General features: G+C 38.3%; 1 protein-coding gene across 1 annotated transcript; it reads right to left on the bottom strand.

Annotated features, from left to right (window-relative positions):
* Positions 1 to 192: 192 nt before the first annotated feature.
* Positions 193 to 23,785, bottom strand: grhl2b (grainyhead-like transcription factor 2b). The gene is made up of 17 exons (XM_015054982.1): positions 23,698 to 23,785; positions 20,009 to 20,491; positions 18,352 to 18,541; positions 16,810 to 16,877; positions 15,006 to 15,369; positions 14,069 to 14,127; positions 13,735 to 13,891; positions 11,824 to 11,935; positions 7,426 to 7,520; positions 5,581 to 5,739; positions 4,314 to 4,371; positions 3,998 to 4,137; positions 2,810 to 2,847; positions 2,600 to 2,691; positions 1,792 to 1,877; positions 1,635 to 1,699; positions 193 to 814 (listed from the first exon to the last, which is right to left on the bottom strand). The coding sequence occupies exons 2-17, from the start codon at positions 20,026 to 20,028 to the stop codon at positions 700 to 702; spliced, it is 1,818 nt and encodes a 605-aa protein (XP_014910468.1). The 5' UTR covers positions 20,029 to 20,491; positions 23,698 to 23,785; the 3' UTR covers positions 193 to 699.
* Positions 23,786 to 23,875: the final 90 nt, after the last annotated feature.

Genomic DNA, 23,875 nt, shown 5'->3' with positions numbered 1-23,875 from the left:
GCCTAATTGATAAATTATAGCTATTTGAAAAAGGGCATTTCTGTTCTGTTTGTTTTTTTATTAGATTTTCCAAACAGCTGTACTTATATTACATCTCCATTTACAAATGAAATATTTCATTCGTCTGTTTTAAAAACCATGCTAAATAAAAACGTAGCTTCTACCACGTGGCTGAAAGACGAGGGCATCAAACAATTTTAAAATTCATTTACTTTGATTTTGAAGAAATCTACTTGAAATTGTTGGATCATATGCATAGAAATACAAACAAATAATAAATAATGACACTTCTAGCAAAAACAAAGTTTGGCATGCAGAAAAAATAAAAGCTGCTAAGTTGTACTTGGAATCAACTAAGTAAATTAAAGCTGCGGCTACATACAGCATATCAGACATATTTAAGTGGCATTTGGCAAAAAACACGTCTGTACATAATTATTTTATACAACAAAGAGTTTATACAGTAAAAATATTCAGTAAAACCGAAGTACATGGGTATGGAGTCCAGTGTTTCTTCTATCAATTCACAAGAACGTCTTTTTTTTTTTTCTTTTTTTTTTTGTCATCTTGCATAGGAAATAGAAAATGCTTCATAGAGGTAAGTGTAGTGTGGGAATCGGGGGATTCAGAGGTTTGAAGTAAAGTCCATCAACTCATCAGAAGTTTCTCCTGCAGGCGATGAGATCCGAGGGCGAGCCGTCAGATCTCCGTCAGGATGACCTTGAAGGCGTCGGCACTGCTCTCGATGCCGAGGATGAAAGTGTCTTCGTTGGAGTAGTGCTCGACGATGTTGTCGTCCATGTTCACCAGGATTCTTCCCACCAAAAACATAAATAGTAGAAAAAATTGAATACTGAATCCAAAATTTAGATCTAAAGGGTTTTTTTGGGTTGTTGGTAAATTATGAGCTTTTTCAAAGAATTTTAGATAATAGATAAAGCCTTATTTTGAAAGGTCATCAGGGTTGGTTAGTAATGTGGAAGCTGCTTATGGAGGGCAGATCCTGCCAAAACTGGCAGTACATTTAGAAAAAAAAATGGCTTGATAAAGAAGTAAATGTACCAAAAAATAACTTCCTCAATTTATTTGATTTCACATTATGACATGAATTAATGTTTATCATTTTCAATTATTCTAACATTGTTGCTATTATTTTTAATTTTCCATTTTATTTTATGTTACAGTATTTTCACTCATTGTTTTGTTAGTTTTAATTTCAATATTTTTTTCTACGTTTCTCCCCCATATTCTGTAGTTATTTTGTATATTTTATTTACTATCACTTATTTTTTTATCATACTTTGATATATTACCTCCTGTAATATTTCATTTTCTCCTTTATCCATTTATTTACAAATGTTATTTTCCCCATGTTTTCTTTGTTTTTTTTTCTATTATGGAACGATTTCTTTCTTTCTACATTTATTGTCAATTTTGGCAGGACCAATCTTTTTCACAATAATAAAGATTTTATTTTGAAGACATTACTGCTTCAAACCTATTAGGAGTTTTCACAGAATTAAAAGCCAAAACCACTCCCAAAATTGTTACTTTTGGTCATGTTTGATCATTAATTTAAACCTAAATCTGTCAATTTCTGGACATAAAACAGTTCTACTTTGACACCGGCTCACCCTTTTTTACTTTTCTTGTACACTTTGGCTATCCTCTCTGTGGGCACGCCATACTTCTCTGATATCTGTAGAGAAAAAACAGAGGGGCGCGTGAGGACGAGATCTTCTGGAAATATATTCTGTGTTTGACGCCTGCAGACAGAAAGGCAGCGCTCACAGCGTCCATCAGTCCTTTGAGGGTTGGAGACTTCAGCATCAGAGCATCAAACACTTCATCCGTCTCCTTCCTGACGTACAGCAGCACTGCAAAGCAAAAGCAGAAGGCGGCTAATGCAACCTGACTGGTAATGTCACAGTTCCTTAATTTTCTCTTTATTTTTCATGAAGCCTCAAGGATCTCAAGGATCTCAAAGTTTCCTTTCTTGCACAACAAGAAGATCAGAATCACAAATAACCTTGGGCTGTTATTTTGACATTTCCCACACGTAGTTATTAAAAATCACCCAGACCAGCACTATTCCGGAACAAGCCGTGCTTGGAGAGGATTTTTAGCGTGTTTTGCCAAGGATGAACATTGAGTACCATGTTTTATTCCCCAGGAGCTTCAGAGTAAATAAGGATGTGTGAAGTTCAGGAACAGCTGCTTCGTTCCTCGTGGGAATACGTTGCTGCTTCAAATTGTGCTGACTCAAAATAAAAGCGTTTGCTATTCCTTACGTCCAAGCAAACACACTGGCTTTAGCAAATGCTCAAATAATTTGGTATTACTTGCCAGATGTGACTGAAAGCAGACCATCTATTGCTTTTACCTGCTACAGATTAAAACAGCATTTTGTTTATGGCTGTAAATATGGTGAAAAAAAAAAAAAAAAAAAAAGCAGAGGAATAAAAATTTTGTTACAGACTTTATTATCCTCTTCCAGAGTTAATATCCAGACCTGGAAAATACTCAAATGAAATTCCAGACCTTCCCAAACTTTGCAGGAGCCCCGTTAGTCGGAAAGCACGTCTTGTGCTCGTGTTACCTCGTTTGTGCGTCTCTTCCCGGCTCTGTTTGTGTGGCGACGGGCACAGGTCTTCATCAGTCGGCCTGAACATCCTCTTCACCAACACGCTCCTAATAAATAAATAAATAAATAAATAAAAAGGAAGAAGAAGAAATTATAATCCCGAGATCTGCTGGCTTTGTTGTTGCTATGAGGCGTGGTTTCCTGTTTTCCTGCTGATGCACTCACCCTTCTCTGTCAATCTCTTCTGCGTTGAACGTAAACACCTAGGCACAAATTAGGAGTTAGAGGTGAAACGTCAAAGCGTTATGCAAAATGTTTTAATATTTAACATAAAATCAGGACAATAACACTGTTCAAAAATGCCAGCTAATCCGTTTCTAATTGAGTAACAGTCACAGTGACAGAAACTTTTGTTTCGGTTTTGCTTCCAAGAAAGTCAAAGTTTTTTTTTTTTTGTTTTGTTTTATTTTTGAAAGAATATTCAACAAGATCACTTGGAAGCAAAATGTCAAGAAATGTCAGAGGATTTCACTTTTTTTCCACAGAATTGGACATTTTACAAAATGTATTGGTTCATAAAACTACGCATCAGCTTTTTTCACGTTGTTGCATTGCAAGCTTAAACTTTGATGCATTTTGTTGGAATTTTATGTGACACATCAACACAAAGAAAGACAACAGATCTATATAGTGTTTTATTTTAAAATGGCACATGTTTCTACTTTTTTCTAGAATCTCGTCTGCCTCGTTTGGCCTCCATCTCAAAATGTGGCGCGCTTAAGATTCCCCACGTCTTGAATGGATTGTTCTATAACAAGTACTGATTCTTTTCATTCGATCACTTTTATTCAGTTTGTAAAAACTCTGCTTTGTTTTGCATTTGTCCAGTTTAACAGAGTCACTTTGAAACCCAAATATAAAGTTGCTTTGAGGACAAGAAAAAGCTGTGAAATAGTATATTTCTGGTATTAAATCACTGTAGGCTCTCAAAACACAAAAAGGATAAAATGTTGAAATCAATTATTGGATTTGACAAATCGAAGATGAAAGATGTTATTCAAACATAAAAGAGCTTGAAAATTTCTGCACATTCAGAAATGAAAACTTTTGCATTTTAGAAAATGGAACGAGGGAGAAAGTGTGGAAAACCCATCATGTTTCCACGCTAACTTATTCAGATCTGGAATACGATTAAAGCCATTTCTAGACTTTTCTAGAATGCATCCGAATGCTTGCTGCAGGAACATTTGAAGTATAGAAAAACAACGTTGTCATTTCTTCAGCCTGTGGTTTCCCTGTCCCTCTTTATGCACCTCTGCAGTAGGTGAAGCCCATAGTTTTTGAAACATTTTACCATTACAGATCTGTAAAGTCAGATTTCGGCTAAGAGGTTTTGTTGAACAGGGCGCCTACCTGCCCAGCCCTCTGCAGGTTACCGAAGTGAACGTCAGGGATGAAGAGGACCGGCTGGGCCTCCAAGTCCGTTATGGTCTTGAAGAAAGTGACGTCGGACTTTTTGGGAATAGTTATGACCCCGACACTGGCATCTTTCCCTACGCAGAAGAAAAACGAAGCACTTCATTCATAATAATTCACCCGGTCTTTGTTTACTACTAAAACAAAAATAACTCTGTTTGTAGCCGTAAACTGTAAAGAGAGCACTCTATTTCTGCTTCCATGTTTCAAATCATCTCAGTTACTCTTTATTTGTGTTTAATTTTTGCTATACCTTTCGACTTCTTGCGCAGTAATTTCCTCTCTTCATCTCTTATTTTTCTCTCAGCTCCCTGGAGAAAAAAAAGAGTCAAGTGGTAAAAAAAACGATTCAAGTCTGCAGGAGTAGCTAAAAAAACAAAAAGCCTTATTTATGCGCGGCTTTGCTTTGACCACTAGAGGGAGCACTGATGTCAGGATTCAGCCTCATTGCTCTGAAAACTACAGGAAACATTGAAGTCGGAACTTCAATACTTTCAAAGCAAACCTCAATTTTTAAAGGCAAAGTTTCACAACTACAAAAACTGATGTTAAAGTAAATCACACAATAAAATTGGTTAGGAAGATAAAATTTGCGACCTTATTGTAAATATTCCTTTAAAATAGTTAAAAATGTAAAAAATATAAATAAAAAAAAAGAGCCAAATAATGTGCAGATTCATAAAAATAAAGACATCCACAAGTCAGGTTTGGCAGCATTGGTAGCTTTTTGTCTTGTTTTGTAAAACAAAACTTGCATGTTATACTATGCAGGCTGTGAGTTGTTCTCTCCTCTACAGGATTTGGCTGCAGTTCCTGTTGTCACCACTAGAGTCCAGCAAACTACAGGTCTGCAGCATCCTGCACTGCATCTTCAAGATAAAGGTATTTCGTTGCATCAGTATAATCTCACACATATGAGAGTCTGTTGATTTATTTACAAAAGTAAAAATAAAAAGTAGAAATGTGAATAAAAAAAATTATAAATAGGTGAAGGTAAATACAGCTGCGGATAAAATGAAGAGCCCACTGCACTGAACCCCATTAAAAACCTTCTGCTTATTCCACCAAATATTGATCTCTGAACTCTTCCCGAGTTAAAACATTAGTGTTGTTATTTCTAAATAAATGTAAACTTGCTTTCTTTGCATAATTTAATGTCTGAAACCGCTGCATCTTTGTCATTATTTATAGACTGTTTCTCATTTTATGCAAATTAATACAATATTTTTGCTTGGATTTTTTTTTCTCTTGGCCACTGTTCAAAATGGTAAAAACAGGAGAATATGTTCTTTATAAATCAGAAAAAGGCTGTGAGAAAATAGCAACTCACCTAAACTTGCACTTGATTAACAAACCATATTGCAACAATTCACAGTAACAAGGACAGTTAGATAGATTTTACATTTCACATGTCACCAACAAAAACTAAGAATCTTTACCGGGTTTTATAGCTTTTACAGTAAAGCAGGATTGAGTGGCATGTTCCTGCAGATGTTAACAGCGCAGCAGTGTTTGGTCACCTTGTCACAGAAGACCTTGATCTGTGAGTACGCCCTGTGGAGCGGCTTGTTGCTGCGGTTGTTGTAGCTGTACGTGTCGATCTGGATCATCAAAGGAAGACCCTTCACCCCCTTCTGGGAGGAGAAGTCTGTGCTCAGGCAGTTGACGGTGATGAAGATCTGAAGGCGACAGAGTAAGATGAGCAGATCCGGCTTCAGCACTCGCACACGTAAAACCTACTTAAGACAGGAAGTGATCTTTGTTGGGGACGTGCAGCCTCCTGATTCGAACCTTCTTCTGTTCTCGTCTACAGAAATCTTCATGGGTCTCTTTTGTTTCACTCTCTAAAGCCACGCAAGCCAAATTCCTTTCAACTCATCTTGGTTTTTGCTCTGCAGGAATCTCAGCAGATAAACATCGAAACATGATTATCGCAATCCAGAAGGTAAGCAAGCTGTCACTAAGTTCAGTAAATAAACAGTTTTTTCCCTCTAATCTTCTTATCAAAATATCTCCATTCAGTAAGATTAGACAAATAACATTCGTGTTTTCATGTCTTTTTATTTAGATTTAACTCTGGACTTTGACTAGACCACTATGATACATAATTAAGCTATCACCTAACCTGTCTATTCCATCTCTGGCTGAAAGTTTAGGGTCTTTGATCCACTAGAAGGTGATATACAACCCCAATCTTAAGTCTTTTGCAGCTTGTAGCAGGTTATCTCCACAGCATAATGCTGCCACCACCATGTTTCACCCTGGAGACGGAGATAGATAGGTATCCTCTTCTTTTCACTTCAATATTATGTTATATTTTGTGTAAAATTAAATATCCAAACAACAAATAACAATAGCAATTTGTCCTGAGTGAAAATCAGCAATGTATGCATGTATGTAACAGTTTTTGCTTGTATTTATTGGAATTGACTGTCGCCACATGCTTGTTCAGAAAGAGAAATGCAACCAGCTGGGTTTCCTTAGGCAGAAAACCTGGTGGACTAAAGCATTTTATAATACGGATCTAACTGGAATTAGTCTTTTTATCTGTGTGTATGATTAGATTGACTATATTCAAGTACATTGACAAGATGTTCTTGTTTTGTAAAGTGTGTTGGGATGACATTTCTCTAAACAGACTATATACTTGCGCCAAAATATCAAGTATGTGACAAATAGAGCAAGTCAGAGATAGTAAGAAGCATTGGCTTTGATTTCTTTCAATCGTCTTTGTCTACGCTTTTGCAATAAAAAAAAAAAACGGTCTCTTGACTCACAGTGCACATAAACAGACCAAACGCACACACCGAGTCCGTCAGAAATGAGGGCAAAACAAACAAGAGAGGGTGGGGACGGGCGCTGGTGTGTGTTGGCTCTTGGGGGCACTCCGAAGTTTAAACACCGACGGGGCTGCGTTTAAGGAGTGGTCACAAAGGAGTGGGCTTCACAGAAACAAAGAGAACAAACAGAGCAAATGTAGGCGGCTCTGCCCGTCGGTTTTATGACACCCAGCTGAAAACGTGCCAGCTAGAGAGAAGATACAGCTTTCGGTGCTCAGATCTTGACTGATTGCAGCATTATAGGATTTAATATTAAACATGACAGTAAGCTCTTGAGCATTTGCGGTGTCTACAGGTCAGACGGTTGCATCACATTCGAAAAACCGGTTAATTTGTCAAGTAAGAGCGTTTGTTTGCCAACATCTGAATCAGCACAAAAAAAAAAAAAAAACCTGTCGAGCTGCTTTTCCACATCCACAACACGCCTCTAGTGAGAGTAAATAGAGTAAACTGGTTTCTGGGAAAATTACTATGACATTTAATTCCTGCATGCAAAAAAAATACAGTAACATAAGTCCTCTGTACCTTGGCCTCTTCGTTCACATCCCAGGTGAAGGAGATGGCGTTGTAGGCGATTTCTTCAATATTCCCGATTGTGTTGAAGCTCTCCTTGTAATCAGCTGTTTAATAAAAACAGTATATAGTTTATTTCTTGCAAATACAAATTTCGAATGTATTCCCAGCTATCAGGCATTAACCCAACAAATTGGTCAATAAGAGCAAAAACTGGTAGCTATTGTTAAGATAAGCAATCATGTGGCACGCTTCAGTTTTAGGACATAAAGCCTTATCTGCTTGAGTAAACAGAGAGTCTGGCTTCAAAGGGCAAGAGAGGATGCAAAGAAAGGCTATTCAACTGGGACATAAAAGGGCAACTAGATCAGTGCTTCGGTTTGCTTTGGGTTGACCTCTGACCACAAGTATGGAAAAATAAAAATTGGGGCCATAATAAGAATGCTCTTCGGCCAAGCACCCAAAGGAACATGCTAAAGAAACAAACAAACCTACAAATGAATAAATATATGTGTGTAAATAAAAGCCGGACTGCTTTTGGGAGGGATTTTCTTTCATTTTCAGAGCCTCTTCAGCTGTTACATGAAATGTTAAATCTCTCTGTTAAGATACAGTAAGCTTAAACTCTAAGCTAGCTGGCTAGTTAATCCTGAGCTATATAAGGTAGCTCGCTGAAGATAATGAGTTCTAGCTAAGATTGCTAGCTGACATAAAATAAGCTCGAGCTCCAGATAAGCTTGCTATCTTATTTAATGCATAATATAGTCAAAGTTTCAGATAAATAACGTAGCTATCTTATTACAAATTTAAGCATAGCATAGCTAGCTAGGCCATCTGAAGTTTAACATCAGCTTCAATTCTAAAATGAAATTGCTTTCTAGATAAGTTAGCTAGAAATAGATAAGCCTAAAATCTTGATAAGTCAGCTAAGAGAAGATGACCTTCAACTCAAGAAAAGATAGACTGGCTAACTAGCTTACCAAGAGTAAGATAAGCTTAAACTCTTTGTCAGCTAGCTAGCATTTATAAGCTATAAGCTTGCTTACTTAGAGAGTGTCAACTAGAGTGAACTTAGCTTAGCTTAATTTCCAGAAAGGAAAGCCAGATGGATACGGACAGAGAGGTAAGGGTTCATATATTTGATTCATTTGAAATACTAATTTTTAAATAAATTAAAAAACACACACCAAAGTTAGTCTGATACACATATAGAAAAAAACCCCTTTAGAATAAATAATAATCAATTATACTCAGTCGACTGCTTTTTTTTTGTGGGATGGATCCGCTAAGATTTGTTTTTACTGTTTGACAACAAGTTAGTTTAATGTGACCATTGTCCAAATGTGTATTAGCGAGGTCCTCCATTATCCTAACCGCCATCGCATGAACACTTCCTGGTCTCTGAGCAGGTGCACAAAGCAGCAGGGCAGGCTGAAGCACGCCTTCCTGTGCGAACACCCCCCGAGTAAATAACCTCATTCAAATGACCCATTCTCTGAAGCAGCCCCGGGGTACGATGCGCCTTGTCTCAACCTCCATTCATGCCAGCTTTTCTTTAATTTCCATCCGGCTAGAACTCACTTTTACAGCACTGCCGTATACAGGTGGTCTACTAGGGAACAATGTTTCGAAAACTTTGAGTGCAATTATGTGCAGATACGTTTCTGCAACCGCATCTGTTGATATAGTGGAAAAAATATTTATGCCCTATGGGTTGAGCTGCTACCCCGCCTCTCGCCCGGAACGTTAGCTGGAGATAGGCACCAGCACCCCTCCCGACCCCACTGAGGGACAAGGGTGTTCAGAAAATGGATGGATGGATGGATGGGTTGAGCTGCTGATGCATCTGATCTGTAACTGTGTCTCACACATGAACATAAAAACAGACTCATTACACTTGCAAAAACATTAAAAAGAGACACCTGAGGGATTTGTTCTAAAAAAAAAAAAAAAAGAGAGAGATTACACTTCCTCATAGCAGTTGTACGGTGGATATTTGGAGAGAGGCTAGAGACATAATTTCATGCTTTAGTAAGATCAAAAAGCTAGTTAAAAGGCAACAGGGTTCAAAACTTTTACAACAGTTATTTATAAGTTAACAAAACTACTTAATTATGTAACCTAACCAAGAGAAAATCGTGATCTAAGCGTAACTCGAGTCAATAACAAAGAGTTGCACTTTTCATGTCTTTGGAGATCACGCCGACAGATTCCTTTAGTTTGGCTTTATTTCTTCAAGAACCCTCTTATGCATCAAAAATCGACCTCAGACTAATCTAAAATTCCATTGTAGTGAGGAATCTCACTTATCTGTGCCAAAACATGCATTTTATTTTCTCTTCTACACTTACTTGATGAAGGAAAAACTGTTATCTTTGAGGTAAACCACTGACAATTTTGGATATACTACAAAGAAATGTTTTGGAGTTTTTTTTGGAGAGCGGAGATTTACAGTTTGTTGCGCACTTGCGGAAAATTACCTAAGATATGGGCATTTCTGTAGTTGTCGAGACAAGACTCCAGCTTTTCAGAAAGAACCCCGATGCATGAATTTACATACAATGTCTACTGTTGGACTTGGTTAGCTTATTAAACTCATTAACAGATTAATAGACCTCATGGAGACTTCACTTTACTTCATTTACATGTTAAGTTACGTTTCTACATATTCTACTCATGGAAATCTTTCACAATTTGTTGATTATTCTGTTTTCTTTGTGCATCAGTACGGTGAAAACCATCTCTTTCAAAAAAAAACCCACCGCGTAAATAAACGTATAAACTCCATGGTTCACCACTGTGCAACTAATCACCAAAAACAATTAGGATTCTCATACTGGGACAATTATTTGCTCCGACAAGTTAAGTTGTGATCTGTCCAAGAATTTTGGACAAACACCACCCCAACAAGAGTCTGGCATGAGATCTTAGTTTTAGTTTTTCCACTTAAATTCATGTTTCGCTGCCATGAAAGGCCCTAAATGTACCTGGAGATCTAAAGACGCGTGTGAATCGAAGGCTGATTGTGACTCATCTTGGTTGGTGTAAACATGAGAATTAAGATGAAAATCTACACTGAAGGAAAAAATTACTTTCAGCAGACCAGGACCAGTTGAGGTAACAGTGTGGCTGACATTCCTCTCCCTGCCCCAACAAGCTGCGCGGAGGTGTGTATGTGTCTGTTTGCCTGCATCCAGACCCAAAGTCTCCCACATACCTCTGAATCTTTGCCTACCCAGCAGGCCCAAGCTTGTCACCCAAACTGCCTCAGAGCGTCTCACATGCATTCACTCAAAGCGTAGAAAAGACGGTTAAGATTCAAATGCCGCAGCCGAGCCCAAAGGGAAAGCAAATTTCCTTTAAAATAGCCTTTCGGATCGGCGCCGGCGGGAAGCGGCGTGAAAAAGAAAGTTTGACGTGTCACGTTTGGAACAGACAAGCATTAAGATCAATCACTCTGGGCAATGTCGGGAAGATTAGAGGATTTATGCTGAAACACATTCACGTTAAAACACTCATTGGTGTGTGTGTGTGCGTGTGTGTGTGTGTGTGTGTGTGTGAGTGTGTGTGTGTGTGTGTGTGTGTGTGTGTGTGTGTGTGTGTGTGTGTGTGTGTGTGGACTGCAGGTCAACCTGATCCATTGCCTGATGGATGATGGCGGGCAGCTGGGTGGAAGCTGGTTTGGTATTGCTTTATTTACTTACTGAGCACATTCCAGCACTCCTGACAATATAAATATGTCATTCTGTCTCTCAGTCGGAACATCAGGCGAAGTTTTAAAACGTTTAAACCGCTTAAAGCTCTTTTAATTAGATGTCTTTTTTTTTTTCAAATGTAGTGACTCTGAAGTAAAACTGCCTGTCAGATGGCTGGACAGAGCATTCCTACACTTTTCACATTCCTACTTGGAGTTGATGGTTTAGTTTGACGGCTCAACTGTTTGTGTTGCTTTATAACAACATTGCAACATTTCGAGACTCAGTTTTTATGACATCATGGACGTTTGTTTGAATGCAAGTCATTCACAAATTTGGGTTTTATGATAAGTGTTTTTGTTTTTTTCCTCCAACAAAGCCACCTCTACTAAAACCAAGTTCAAAAATCTTGTTTCCAGTTTTAAATCCAGAACTAAAACAATCCAGAGGATAAGAGAAAAGCAATTACATTTATTTTGATGTGGAAAATCAGAAACAAAGTTCACAGCATCACGTAAAAACGATTTTTTATTTTTTCAGATTTTGAGCTTTTAAATATTCAAATTCCCATTCACTTTACGCCTTTCCAGACATTTCAGCATTGCATATTGACGACAGTTAGGAACTACAGTCTATGCAAAAAGCACTTAAGTTGTTCAGCGACTATCAAAACCATTTTTAAACATCTCGCTTCAAATTTTCAAAAAAATCTTACCGATGTCGAGGACCCGCTGTTTGGCCGTGTGTTGCCGCGAGTGCCAGTACTTCCAGTACTTGAGCTGCTCGTCTCGGTTCTTGTCCTCGCTGAACACGACCATGATTACACTCTGAGAAGCAGAACAAGGGAAGAATATGTCTAAATAAATGATCACGCTGAGATAATGTCAGACTTTAGCTGTTACTCATGGCATTACGACACCTTGGCATCCATCACGGATAAGAGATTTATGAGTCAGGTTGCTGTGTAGTTGGAAGAAAGTGTTCATGAGCTACAGCAATCTGATGATGACAAAGTCAAAACCCAGCAGTTTAACGGGCTGTTCACACATGAAGGCCAATTTAAACCGGCTCTGCAGCGCAAATAAGAGGTTAGATCCTCACTCTAATGTCAAGTTCCCATGCCAACTACGTATCACCATCCACATAATAGACCAAAAGGCACCTGAAGCCTTTTATTTTAATGACAGATGTCATGTCAGAGTTCATTTCCATCACGTCAAATAAAGTGGTAACATTTACTTTTATTTCTGGTGTCTTTTACGCACCAGCTGCACTGGTGCATGCTTTCAGGAAAGATGAATATGTTTCCCATCTAGAGCCCACGCTCTAGGCGGAAAATATTACCTCAAGAGCCAAAACAAATTACGATAGAAACAAACAAGTTTGAGTGAGCATTATCCAAAAAGCAGAAACGTAAATTATCTTTGACCTGATTTGCATTCTTTATTCAACGTGTTTGGAGTTCCCGTCTTGTTTACCATATTAACCGTTGATCCTATCAAAATAAAAATCCATAATCTAATTAATGAGCTGTAGAATTTGACACAGTTACGCCCAAAATTATTCGTACTTCTGGTAGATTTAGGTTTAAAATAACCGTTTAATCATAACAACATGTTTGTTTTCTCAATAGAAGTAAGATTAACTTTTTAATCATCCCTATCAAAGTCTCATATTGATTCTGTCATGCTGTGATATTATTATTATTATTATTATTTATGGCAGAAAACCACTACATAAGAAAACCTTACTAGACATGAACCTCTTTTCAGTTTCAAAATATTAGATTGATTCAAAATGACGAAATAGCTGCCTGGATAAGTGAAGAATTTAAGTTAAGATAATGTTGGTACCCATCCAGACACACATATATTTATTATCAGTTTCTCTGATTTTACTTTTTATAGATATATGTTTGAGTAAAATGAACATTGTCGTGTTCTTCTTTGAACCCCTGACAGCATGTCTCTGAAATTCCAAGCAAACATTTGGTATTTATTTGCAGAAAATGAGAAATAACGAAATAACAGCTACAGCGCTTTCAGACCTCAAATAATGCAAAGAAAACAAGCTGATATTCATTTAGAAACATCAATACCAATGTTTTAAGAGTTCATAAATCAATATTTGGTGGAGTTAAAATGAGGTTTCTTCCAGAGCTGTATATCAGAGAGCCAATATTGAGATACATTCTCATTAAGGAATTGTCTTAGTCCATCTGACTTAACCTGACTTCAGTGTAAGAATCCAAAATGTTCTGCAGCACACGTCTGGCTTTCTGGATTTCAACGATACATCTCACTATATTCCTCAACTGCCTACAAATGTTCTATGAGAGTTTCTGATCATGTGTGCTGAAAGCGACTGCCTGCGGCGAGAGAAAAGATAAAAGCTGCAAAGCTGCAGGCTCTGAACATAAAAGGAGCTTAAATATTCAAAAGAGTCGACCAGAGCAAGCAAAGCAAAAACCCTTTGATGCCAGTTATCTCCTGCAGTTACAGAGGGAAAAGGACAGTCCTTTTTTTAAAAAAAAAAACACAAAAGCATGACATTACAGATGATGTCAATTAATTAGTGTATGAAGAACTCCATGGGAACATGAGAAGGAAATGAGCCACTCACTCACCCGGACTTTGCTGATGGGGTGACGGAGGCGCTTGTTGGCGCTGAGCTCGCTGAGCGTCACGGCGTAAAACTGGCCTTTATTTAGGTAAGTCATGGGTCCCTCGCCTTGTTTCTGCCGCAGCGAGCGAGTGGCGTCCAACGTATACTGAAAACTGCCGCTGCGCACACACATCAAGAAAGATTTGTGAGGATGGGGGGGGGTAACAACAACCAACAACTCAGCTCAATCATGTGTGTCTTTATGGATCATTTTCAGAGTTGCGGGTTTAAATACCGGTTGCAACACTTTACTTATACATTTGTCTGCTCTACTATAGGAGTCTGCAGGGACTTACGCTCCCTCCTGATGAAATAAGAAGTCGTCTGTAGCGAGAGAGGAAGGTGAGTGGTACTTCTGTTCAAAATGCAGGCAAACAAAGAAAAACACACAGAAAGAGGAAATCAGTCCTGAAAAATTCAGTCAGCTTGAGAGGAACTCGTCAAACAATGCAGCAAATGAAACAAAAACAGAAACTCCTCCGCAGAGGTTTTCTCATGAACAGACCTGAGAGCAACAGAGGCAAAAAGGAGACAGATAATCAACGTATTTAATGTTTAACCTCTGCCTACACGTACAGATTCACACTTACACCAATCATCAGCAGGTTTCTTACTGGCATATTTTTTGTGTGGCTAATTTATTTCTCCTTTTGCATCAGTTTCCAACGTTTTGATGCAGCTTACAGTAAGCTGAACGCTACACATTTCCATCATTAAGTTGTTATAGATTGATATCAAAGTGTTGGGATTTAAATTACATCATCCAAACTAGACTTTACCACATGCAAGAGTTGTTGCATCATGCAGCATCATTGCAATGTTTCTCTATATCCTGCATGGTGCAAAAAGCTAAAACAATTTATATATATCTTCATATTGCCGATTAAAGTCATTTTTATTAGATGCCAGTTTAAACTATAGAAATGCCTCCATCATCACTTCTACAAAAATTTATATTTTAATCTTCAAGCAACTGGAAACTGCTGCTGTCTTTGCCAGTTATATTCATTCTGTATGTATTAAAATAAAAAAACAAACATAAATCTTATAAATATCAATATGACTATAGCTGCACCAATGGATATATACATATATATTTTGCAGCAGTATTAAAGAGTATTAAACCATGTTTGTTTTTAATTCAGGTACAAATCCTGGGATCTTGTGAAACCATACAGTCTGACGATGTCATATCGTCTGCAGTTCGTGCAGCTGCAGTGTTTTCTGTCTCACCCCGTCTGTCTCCTCCTCGTACGGGCTGTCAGGCGGACTCTGCTGGTCCTCCTTCATGTACGAGCTGTGGCTGACGGTGGTCACTTCGTAAGGGCTCTGCTCGTAGACCACCCGCTCCTCTCCTTCCACCCGGTAGTGGAGGCCGGGTCCCGCCATGAAGACGGGCGCGTACACCTCAGCTTTGACCACGGCCACGGCCGGAGGGTCTACGCCCGCTGGGGCCTCCCCCGTTGAGCTGCACAGCTTGGGCTCCTGGTGGTCGGTGCCGAGCGAGAGGTTGACCGGGACGGATTTTAGGACCTGGACGCGGTTGTCCAGGGTTTCTGTCTCATTTTGGCTGGTGGGGTTGTTTGGCAACACTGGCCTGACCAATAAAAAAAAAAAAAGAAGAAAGAAAAAGCATGGGTTAAAATTGGGTTATGGTGTTCTTTTCTTCTGAGCCACGCAACAAAAACAGAAACAAAATCATCAACTTTATTAAAAAAAAAAAAAAAAAAGGGCTGGTACAATGTTTAAAAATTAAAGGTTTGTTGTAAAGTTTTATTGCCTTAAGCTGAAATATGTAGCAGGTTTTTTTTTTATGGCAAACCGCTCCCATTTCATCCTTGTAAATAAAATAAAAAAAGTCTCTTGTATTGTGACTGCAATGTTTTTCTTCTTCTTTGGTTCTTTGTGGCGGTGGAATAAATGACTTGCATCATCTTATATCAAATGATTTTACATTGTCATTTGCACAGAAACAGTAACAACAACACATCCTTGGACGCTCCTAAAGACAGTGGTCTCAGGGCCAGATTGGACCGGTCTCTAAAAGCTGAGCCCTGGGTTCTTGAGTGTGTTTACAAACTGTAATCAGTCTTTTTATTCTGCTTTCGGAGGAATGGCTTCTTCCTCTCCGAGTGGCTTTTCCAAATGCGAGCTCTCTACTCTACCCACTGAGTCACAGTCACACCTCAACAAGCGCAACAAGACTAAACTGTGATCACTTATTTAAAAATGACGTACACAAACAACACACTCCTTTTGGTTAACAACGAGCCAAAACTGCAAAAGCAGAAAACTGCAAAAATGGAAACTTTCGTAGAAATTACTCGATGCGTTGTCAATGTTTTTTTTTCCTGCTTTGTAGGAATGAATGGATGAATGAATGAATGGATGGATGGATGGATGGATGGATGTTTGGTTCAGTCCTCCATGTCTGAGTAATTTACCAAGAAAAAGAAGGTGAAGAATAGCGCAGCAGGTGAAACTAATAAGCACCTGTCCATTCGAAGGGCAAATTTTGATTGATTTAGCAGCAGAGATTCATTTAGCTTAAAATGTTGTGGATTTTAGTTAATAATATATTTTTATATTTATACCTAGTGAAGCAAAGCTGACATGTCAAAAAATGACAAATAAATAAAACCTGGTAATCTGATGTCTGTCACCAATCTTTAAGGTATTTTTTTTATTATAAAATGTATTAAAAAGTTCAACTAAAACTTTTTAAATAAAGAATGATATTTTACCATGTCATAAACAATAAAAATAACAACCGATGTCAGTATTTTTCCACTTTTTCAGCGCCGGCAGCAGGATTTTGTACTTCATATTTGTCTCAGAGCGGATACCAGGCTTTTAAGTCTCACTCATCTGTGACATGTTTTCTCTAATTTGGCTATAATCCTTAAGATATATTTGTTCTTAGAAAAACAGAACGCTTTTATATTAAGCTATTTTATATGTCACTCTGTTGGCTTGTACTTGTGTTATTATTACTGACAGCAAATCCTTAGCTTTTGTGAAACTTAAATTTACTGACCTCTTCTCTGGGTCTTCAGGGATTTCAGCAACTTTGGGGATTGCTAAAACTCTCTTTTCTTTGGGCACCTGGAAGGAGGAGGAGAACTGTCAACAGCAGAAGATACCAACCGGCGGTGTGTGTTTCCTGTTAGCAACAAGTTTACTTTCTGAAGGATTTTTAATTGCTTTGTATGATTTCTTCCCTAAGGAAAGAAACTCTTGCAAAAAGAATGCAATCATGACCAAACTGAATAGTTTGTGTTGGAAGAGGTTCAAGTTTAATTGCCTGAGTGCCTCTTTGCCTTGAGTGGTAAAAGGGAAGCAAAGGTGAGAACGGGAAAAGATCGTCTTCATATCGACATGTTCCCATTTTATTGTTTTCTGTTCATCTTTATCTATCTTAAAATGCTACCCAATCCCCCACACCCCAACCTTCTCCTTGGATAAATACAGAAAACAATGAAATGTGAAAATGAAAGGTGAAAAAAGGTCCACTTAGCAATCTGTAAATGCAGGAAATAGAAACTACTCCTGAACCAGTGCGACTGTGTTTTTTTTGCATCTGAACTGTCAACACCGGAGGTTTCTTCCTGCTAAAAGGGATTTGTACCCGTCCACTGTGGCCACAGGACGGATTTCTAGATTCGATTAAATCAGCTGAGCTTTCTAAGACGACTGATTTTGACTGGATTGCATTTTAGCCAAGATTAGACTGAAATGTATGCAAGTTAATTTGAGTCTGTGTAAATAATTTTATTATGATTTGGACCAGTATGTCTTGAAAAGTCATTATGTGATTGGAGGTGATCTGAAACGACAAAACCAAATGTTGAAGTTTGAATGTTTTTAGGCTAAATCTGGGATCTACGGGCCAAAAGGTCACAATTTTAAATTGTTCTGGTCTAAAAAAAAAAAAAAAGACAAGAATATACATTGTGTTGAGGGATTCTGCTTATAATGCCACAGTTAGGAAATAAGCCAATACTTGAAAGGTGCTTGTGGCTTTTGAGTATGTACCACTCCAATTAAGCGTCTATAATAGACAACACCATTTACCCAACTCTAGTTTTTCCTTTCTGCCTGAAAAACAATGCAGTTTCTTTAAAGCAGAGGCATGTTTTTATGAAGTTGACTGATGAATCTGATTGTATTTTACCAGTCTGTCTCCCTTTAAGGTTTCCTGGTGTTTCACACGCCTCATTGTTTACTACAGACTTCTGTTTGCTGATGAGGTGTAGCGGAATGGAAATCTTAGAAATCGTGTTTGGTGTTGTTCTCCACTGTCGCCACATGCTTGTTTTGGATTGGGGATTGCTGCAAAAATAATTCAATTTTTTTCCAATTAGAATTAAATGATTTACTTGACTATATTTGAATTGAATTGGACTCTGGAAAAGACTTTGACTACATAAGTTGAATAAATTTTACTGATTTGAATTTGGATCAGTTTGGATTCTGTTACTGAACTGCGAAGCACTTTGAGACGGCGTTATTTTGGTGAACTGAACGATATAAACCACTAAAACGATGTGCACAGCCGTCACCATCCTCCACACTGCACCTTGTAGTAGTCGTACAGCAGCCCCAGCGCGTTGGCGCTGTCCTCGTCCCCATTGATGCTCATCATGGCCTTGGTGGCAGCCGTCAGTGGGTTCTCCAGGTACGACCTCCACGCCTCATCCTCGCTGGTGTAAGCGCGACGCACGGCAGGGAAAGAGCTCTCATTGGGAACGACCACCACCAAACGCTTACTGGAAGAAGGTAAATCCAACGGTTTTTATTGATTCACTGCTGCTTTCAGCTTCTTTCTTAACTCTGCCTTTGATTTTATTGAAAGTCTTTATCTCAATGATCGATTTCACAAGAATTCAAAGATTAGCTTGTAATCTATAGCTGCCATTTGGGTGTGTATTTATGCGTATGTGTGTGTTTGCCTTGCCGCTCTTTAGTCCCACTTAAGTGGAGATCACAGAGTAGTTAAACACACTCGGTGTTGCCACAACATCTCTCTGGGCTCAGCCAATCAGAGGATAAAGCTCTGAGTGAGTCAACTTGAACTTGTACAACAAACAGTGCCAACATGAACACTTTCATTATTCTAACAGCTGCAGCACAAATAAAGATTAATCAGTAATGTAAAATGACCGTGAAATAAAGAAAACACATCTTTAATTTGTATTTATTATATGTAAAATATTAAAAGCAGTTACTTTGTATAACACCTTTACTTTTTGGATTATAAATTACACTCCACAATAAGTTTTTTGAATTTTCTTTCTTCTTTTCTCAGCAAATAAATCTTTTAAATTATATTAGATTTCAGTTTTGGGGTTGTTTTTTGTTGCCAGGTTCTCCATGACTGCAGTTACTGCGCTTGAATAACTAAACATTAGTGTAAAAAAAAAAAAAAAAACCTGATTACTATCTTTCAATTCCGCTACGTTGGATTTTTGCAGAAACTGTTAACCACTGCCTGTCAAAATAATGGCAGACACCTGCTGTCGCTATGATGACAAACCCTTAAAAACTGAACATAACAGAATAATAATAATAAAAAAGCAATAGATTATACACTTTTAATTAATTTGAACAATTTCAGTATGAAGGGCCTGAAAATAATAAATATAAATGTACTATAATTGAAGTTTTATTGAAGTTACAAACTATATTTAAAATATTTTTTCTTAAAGTATTATGTTGTGCTATCAAGTTTAAAATGTTTATTATAATTCTCTAAATTAAAGACGGAAATTCGGTTTCAGTTCCTAATCAGCACCTAATTATTTTATGAAGAATTTGCGAATAAAACGCACAGAGAGTAAATAAAAATATATAAAAACTCAAGAAATATTTTAGAAGCAGCCAAGAGAAAAAAAAAAATCACGAATCTGAAGTAGGTTTATCGAAAATTTAAAAAAATCTAGAAATAAAAAACGTTTAAAAATTTTGTCCTGCCACTTTGACGGGCTTTTCCATCAGTCAAAAATGGCGAATTCCGCTCTAATGAAATCCACGGCTCCAAATATCTGCGTGAAAAGCTTCCTCCCGGACCTGAACTCGTTAGAACATGTATGGCATAAATATCCACCGCAGGTGATGTTATGACCAGTGACTGAGCGCTTTATTTCGCTCCACAGCCCACAAAGCTAGACCTGGAAAACAAGCGTCTCTTCGTCCAGAACCCATCTAAGCTCCTCTCCTCGGGCTCGATCACTTACTTGTCTGTCTCCTGTGACATATTTCTGCTTCCTCTACGGTTCTTCCTTGTGAAACTGGACTTTCAAGTCGGAGCAGCTAGCAGAGTGAGTTTGTCAGAAGTTGGGCTACAGGTAAGTCGACTTTTCTCGCCCCGCGTCTTTTCTCCCTGCCCCTCTCCGGGACGGTCTCTCCCCTCCCCGCTCCTGTCCTCCTCTACCTGCCAGGTAAAAAAAAAAAACAAACAAACAAACAAAAAAACGTCCTTCCAATCTGGACCAATAGCTTTGCTTCGTCTCTTCTTCAGTTTACAGGCATTTTAGAACAAACATCGACAAACATCCTGCTGCCATACGCTCTAATATTTGCCTTTTTAATGTCCGCTTTACACGAAATTCTTTCACTGGGAGGAATTGAAGGTGAGTTCCAGAGTCGGCTCCTGATTGGCTGATGCTGAGCGGAGCGGAGCTCTGATTGGCCATCAGGTAAGGGGCGGGATGGCTCACCTGCAAGCACAATAAAAGACATTCTGGCTCAGAGCTTTTTTTTTTTTTTTTTGTACAAACTACTTTAATTTCCTACGTGTAAATACCCCCGCATTTGCACACATGTAGGTAATTAATTTGAGTAAAAATGAGACTGCTTCACAGCAAAACAACAAAAAGATTCAAATAGATAACAATTCAAGTTAAATAAAATTAAAAAAAACCGGTTAAAATACAATCAAGAAAAAAAACAGGTCCTGGAAAATTATCTTTCCTTATCAATATATTTGTATTTTAGACCAAAAAGTCACGTTTGAAACAGGTGCAAAATGGAAAAGCGGTAAAGTGCAACTATTTTGATTAAAATGTAATGTAATAAAATGTAATAACTGCCTGTGTTCATTAACAGAAACCTTCATGATAATAATAAAAGTTGGTTTATCTAATAAGATCAACTTACTTTGTCCACATCTACTGACTTCACCTTTTAACCCTCAGATTTTTTTTTGAATGGCTGCGCTGTGTGATTTTTAGGGAGTTTCAGATTCGACCCCGGGCAGGCACGCAGGAGCCCTGTCATTAGCTCGCACAAAGCCATTGTCCTGGTAATGAAGCTATTGTGTGAGGAGATCCCAGAGCTTGGGATTACCCTGACTGAGCAAACAGAGAACGAACGTGTGTCTGTGTGATGCAGTGAGGAGCAACTGAGGAGCGGTTCAATTATTTGCAATTATTCATGCTAAATTTAAGATTTCAGCCCTTTTTGATCTAAAATAAAGATCAAGTCAGATGGTGATCCTTACTGGATTTAACAGGCATTTGATGATAATATCAATGCTCTACAAATGGTACGATAATCTGAAGTTCAGTCGAATGCAGCCGTGCACTGTTCAAACTGGTTTTAATGAAAGTGTTTGCATGATAAAATGACAGATTTTTGCTTATGAATGCCTTCAGCCTCTGTTGTATGGAAATACACAAAATTATGTTTTACATTCAGTTTAACCGTCAGCAGGAGTTGTGCGTGTTTGCGTGCTCTGCAGATGATCACTATCCTCCCTTGTCCAATTTGCTTTCCAGAGCACCTGAGCTCTTTATGTGTGTGTGTCTGTGTGTGCGTGTGCGTGTGCGTGCGTGTGTGTGTGTGTGTATTAGAGCAGGATTGCTAGATAAATACAGGTGGGGTTCTTTTCTTCCTGCAGCACCGAGCCAAGGAGAGTTCAACAACACAGACAAAGAGAAGGAAATTAAACTGCACCGTTCAACTTTTTGATTTTTATCTCTGCTCAACCTTATTTTGTAGTTTTCCAGTTTAAACAGATTCAGTTTCCTGTCAGGAACTTTGCTGGAAATCACTTAATAGAAACTAAACAGTTAAAAGGTGAATTGCTCTCAATAAAGATACAAAAATGACTATTCCGAAAATAACTGAAATATCCACTTCCTGTTGGCAAACATGGTGAAATGCAAGCTTCAAATGGCTTTTAAAATGTATATTTATTTATTTATTTGCTTATTTATCTTTATTTATATGTGCGTTGCTTGTGTTTTCTTAATAGAGTGTCACTTTTCAATCTCTGGATCCTGTTTTGGTGTTTGGTTTTGAGGTGCCAATATAAGATTGTGAGTTTAAGTCTTTCCTTATGGATTTTATGGATTTAGCCCTTATTTTGGCTAAAATAACCTGACTTTTATGAAAGCCTGCTAAAGAAGGGAGATATTGTTAAATGTCGCAATAAGAAGTCACATTTGCATTTTGCCACAACTCATGTAGAGACCACAGAAAATATGAAAATATGTTAGGGAAGATATTCTGTATGATACGACAATAGTGTAACCTTTTGGCCAACATGCAAAACGCTATGCGTAATAAAAAAAAAAAACCCAATGAAGTTTTAAATAATCTCCACAGTGAAACATGGCAGTGGCTCCATCATGCTGAGGGAACACTCTTCTTCAGCAGGGACATGGACGTTGGTCACAGTTGATGGGAAGATGGATTTATACAGGAATATAAGAACCTCTTGCAGCACATTCATATGTTAGAAAGGCCTAGTCAAAGTCCAGACTTAAATATGATTAGGAAACTGAAGCAAGATTTGAAAATAGCTGTTCACTGATGCTCTACACCAGGGGTCACCAACTCCAGTCCTCAAGAGCTACCATCCTGCAACTTTTAGATTCACCTCTGCTCCAAAATGTCTGAGTTCCCTCACCAGCATTCATTCCTCTCTGCAATAGGCTGGAAACGAGCAGTTTATTTGGTCCAGGTGTGTTTGAGCAGAGACGCATCTAAAAGTTACAGGACGGTAGCCCTCGAGGACTGGAGTTGGTGACCCCTGCTCTACATCTATTCAGACTTTTCTTTTTTCTTTTTTTTTTTCTTTTTTTAGATAAATGGACCAAAAATATCAGCCTGTAGATCTCCAAAGCTTTTGGACGTGCCACGAAATCTGGAAAACATTAACAGATTGGACACAGTTCTGTTTTTCTCACTAAAATATTATTTAGTTTTGGATCTGTATGACTGCGGCCTTCATTTCATGTATGCCATTATGTTTCATTTTAAAACACAATTTGATATTTGAAATTTTTCTCAGCACCCCAACCTTGTTTTTGTTGATCACAAGTGTGGCCCCTGACCCTTATTTTGAGAAACCCTGCATATAATCCTACGCAGTAATAATGATGAAACTTTTTCAGAGCATACAGATAATCAGTGGTGTTAGTTTTTTGTTGTTTTTTTTATTTGTTTTGTTTGTTTTTTTGTAAAAAATAAATAAATAAATGTAATTGTTGAAAAAAATATTTGAGATGACCTGTTTCCTTCTGCTCGGTTTGTCTGAGCTGGTCCTGAAGAACGAACTGAAGTTACTACTCACTTGGCTCGGTTTTTCTTTCCCCCTCATGTACATCGGTTTAGCTGGTATGCATAAATACTGAGATGCTTTGTTAACTGTTCTTTGGAAGAAGAAGAAAAAAGAGAAGCATTGCTGTGCAAAATCAAAATACAGTTACGCTTTCCCCCTTATCTCCTCTTTTCCCCGCATCAGGAATGTCGGCGCGCCGTGTGGCGACAGGACAGCTGGAAGAGGGAGAGGGTCCCCCGAACAAGCTGTCACAGGCAGAGTGAGGGGCCACGAGGCCTCCGACTGTCTTCCCTCGAGTGGGAGTGTGTGAGTGTGAGGTTCGCGCCGTGACAGAGGTGAAAGGTGTAGCCTACATACCAGGAGTTTTTTCACGGTGGGAACAGCTTGTCTGGACTTGGCCAGGATTAGGTTTCTGCATCTGTGTGTGTTTCAGAAACTCACAGCTGAGGCGGAGACGTGATGTGTAGCGGCTGGGCGGAGGGTTCGCTCAGATGGAGGAAAACAAGAACCTGAGATGAAGATCAAGATATTTGAT

Source organism: Poecilia latipinna, unplaced genomic scaffold, assembly GCF_001443285.1.
Source record: "Poecilia latipinna isolate Pla-1442-1.1 unplaced genomic scaffold, P_latipinna-1.0 Scaffold1289, whole genome shotgun sequence".
Classification (NCBI taxonomy): Eukaryota; Metazoa; Chordata; class Actinopteri; order Cyprinodontiformes; family Poeciliidae; genus Poecilia; species Poecilia latipinna.
This window is presented reverse-complemented; position numbering and strand designations above follow the sequence as displayed.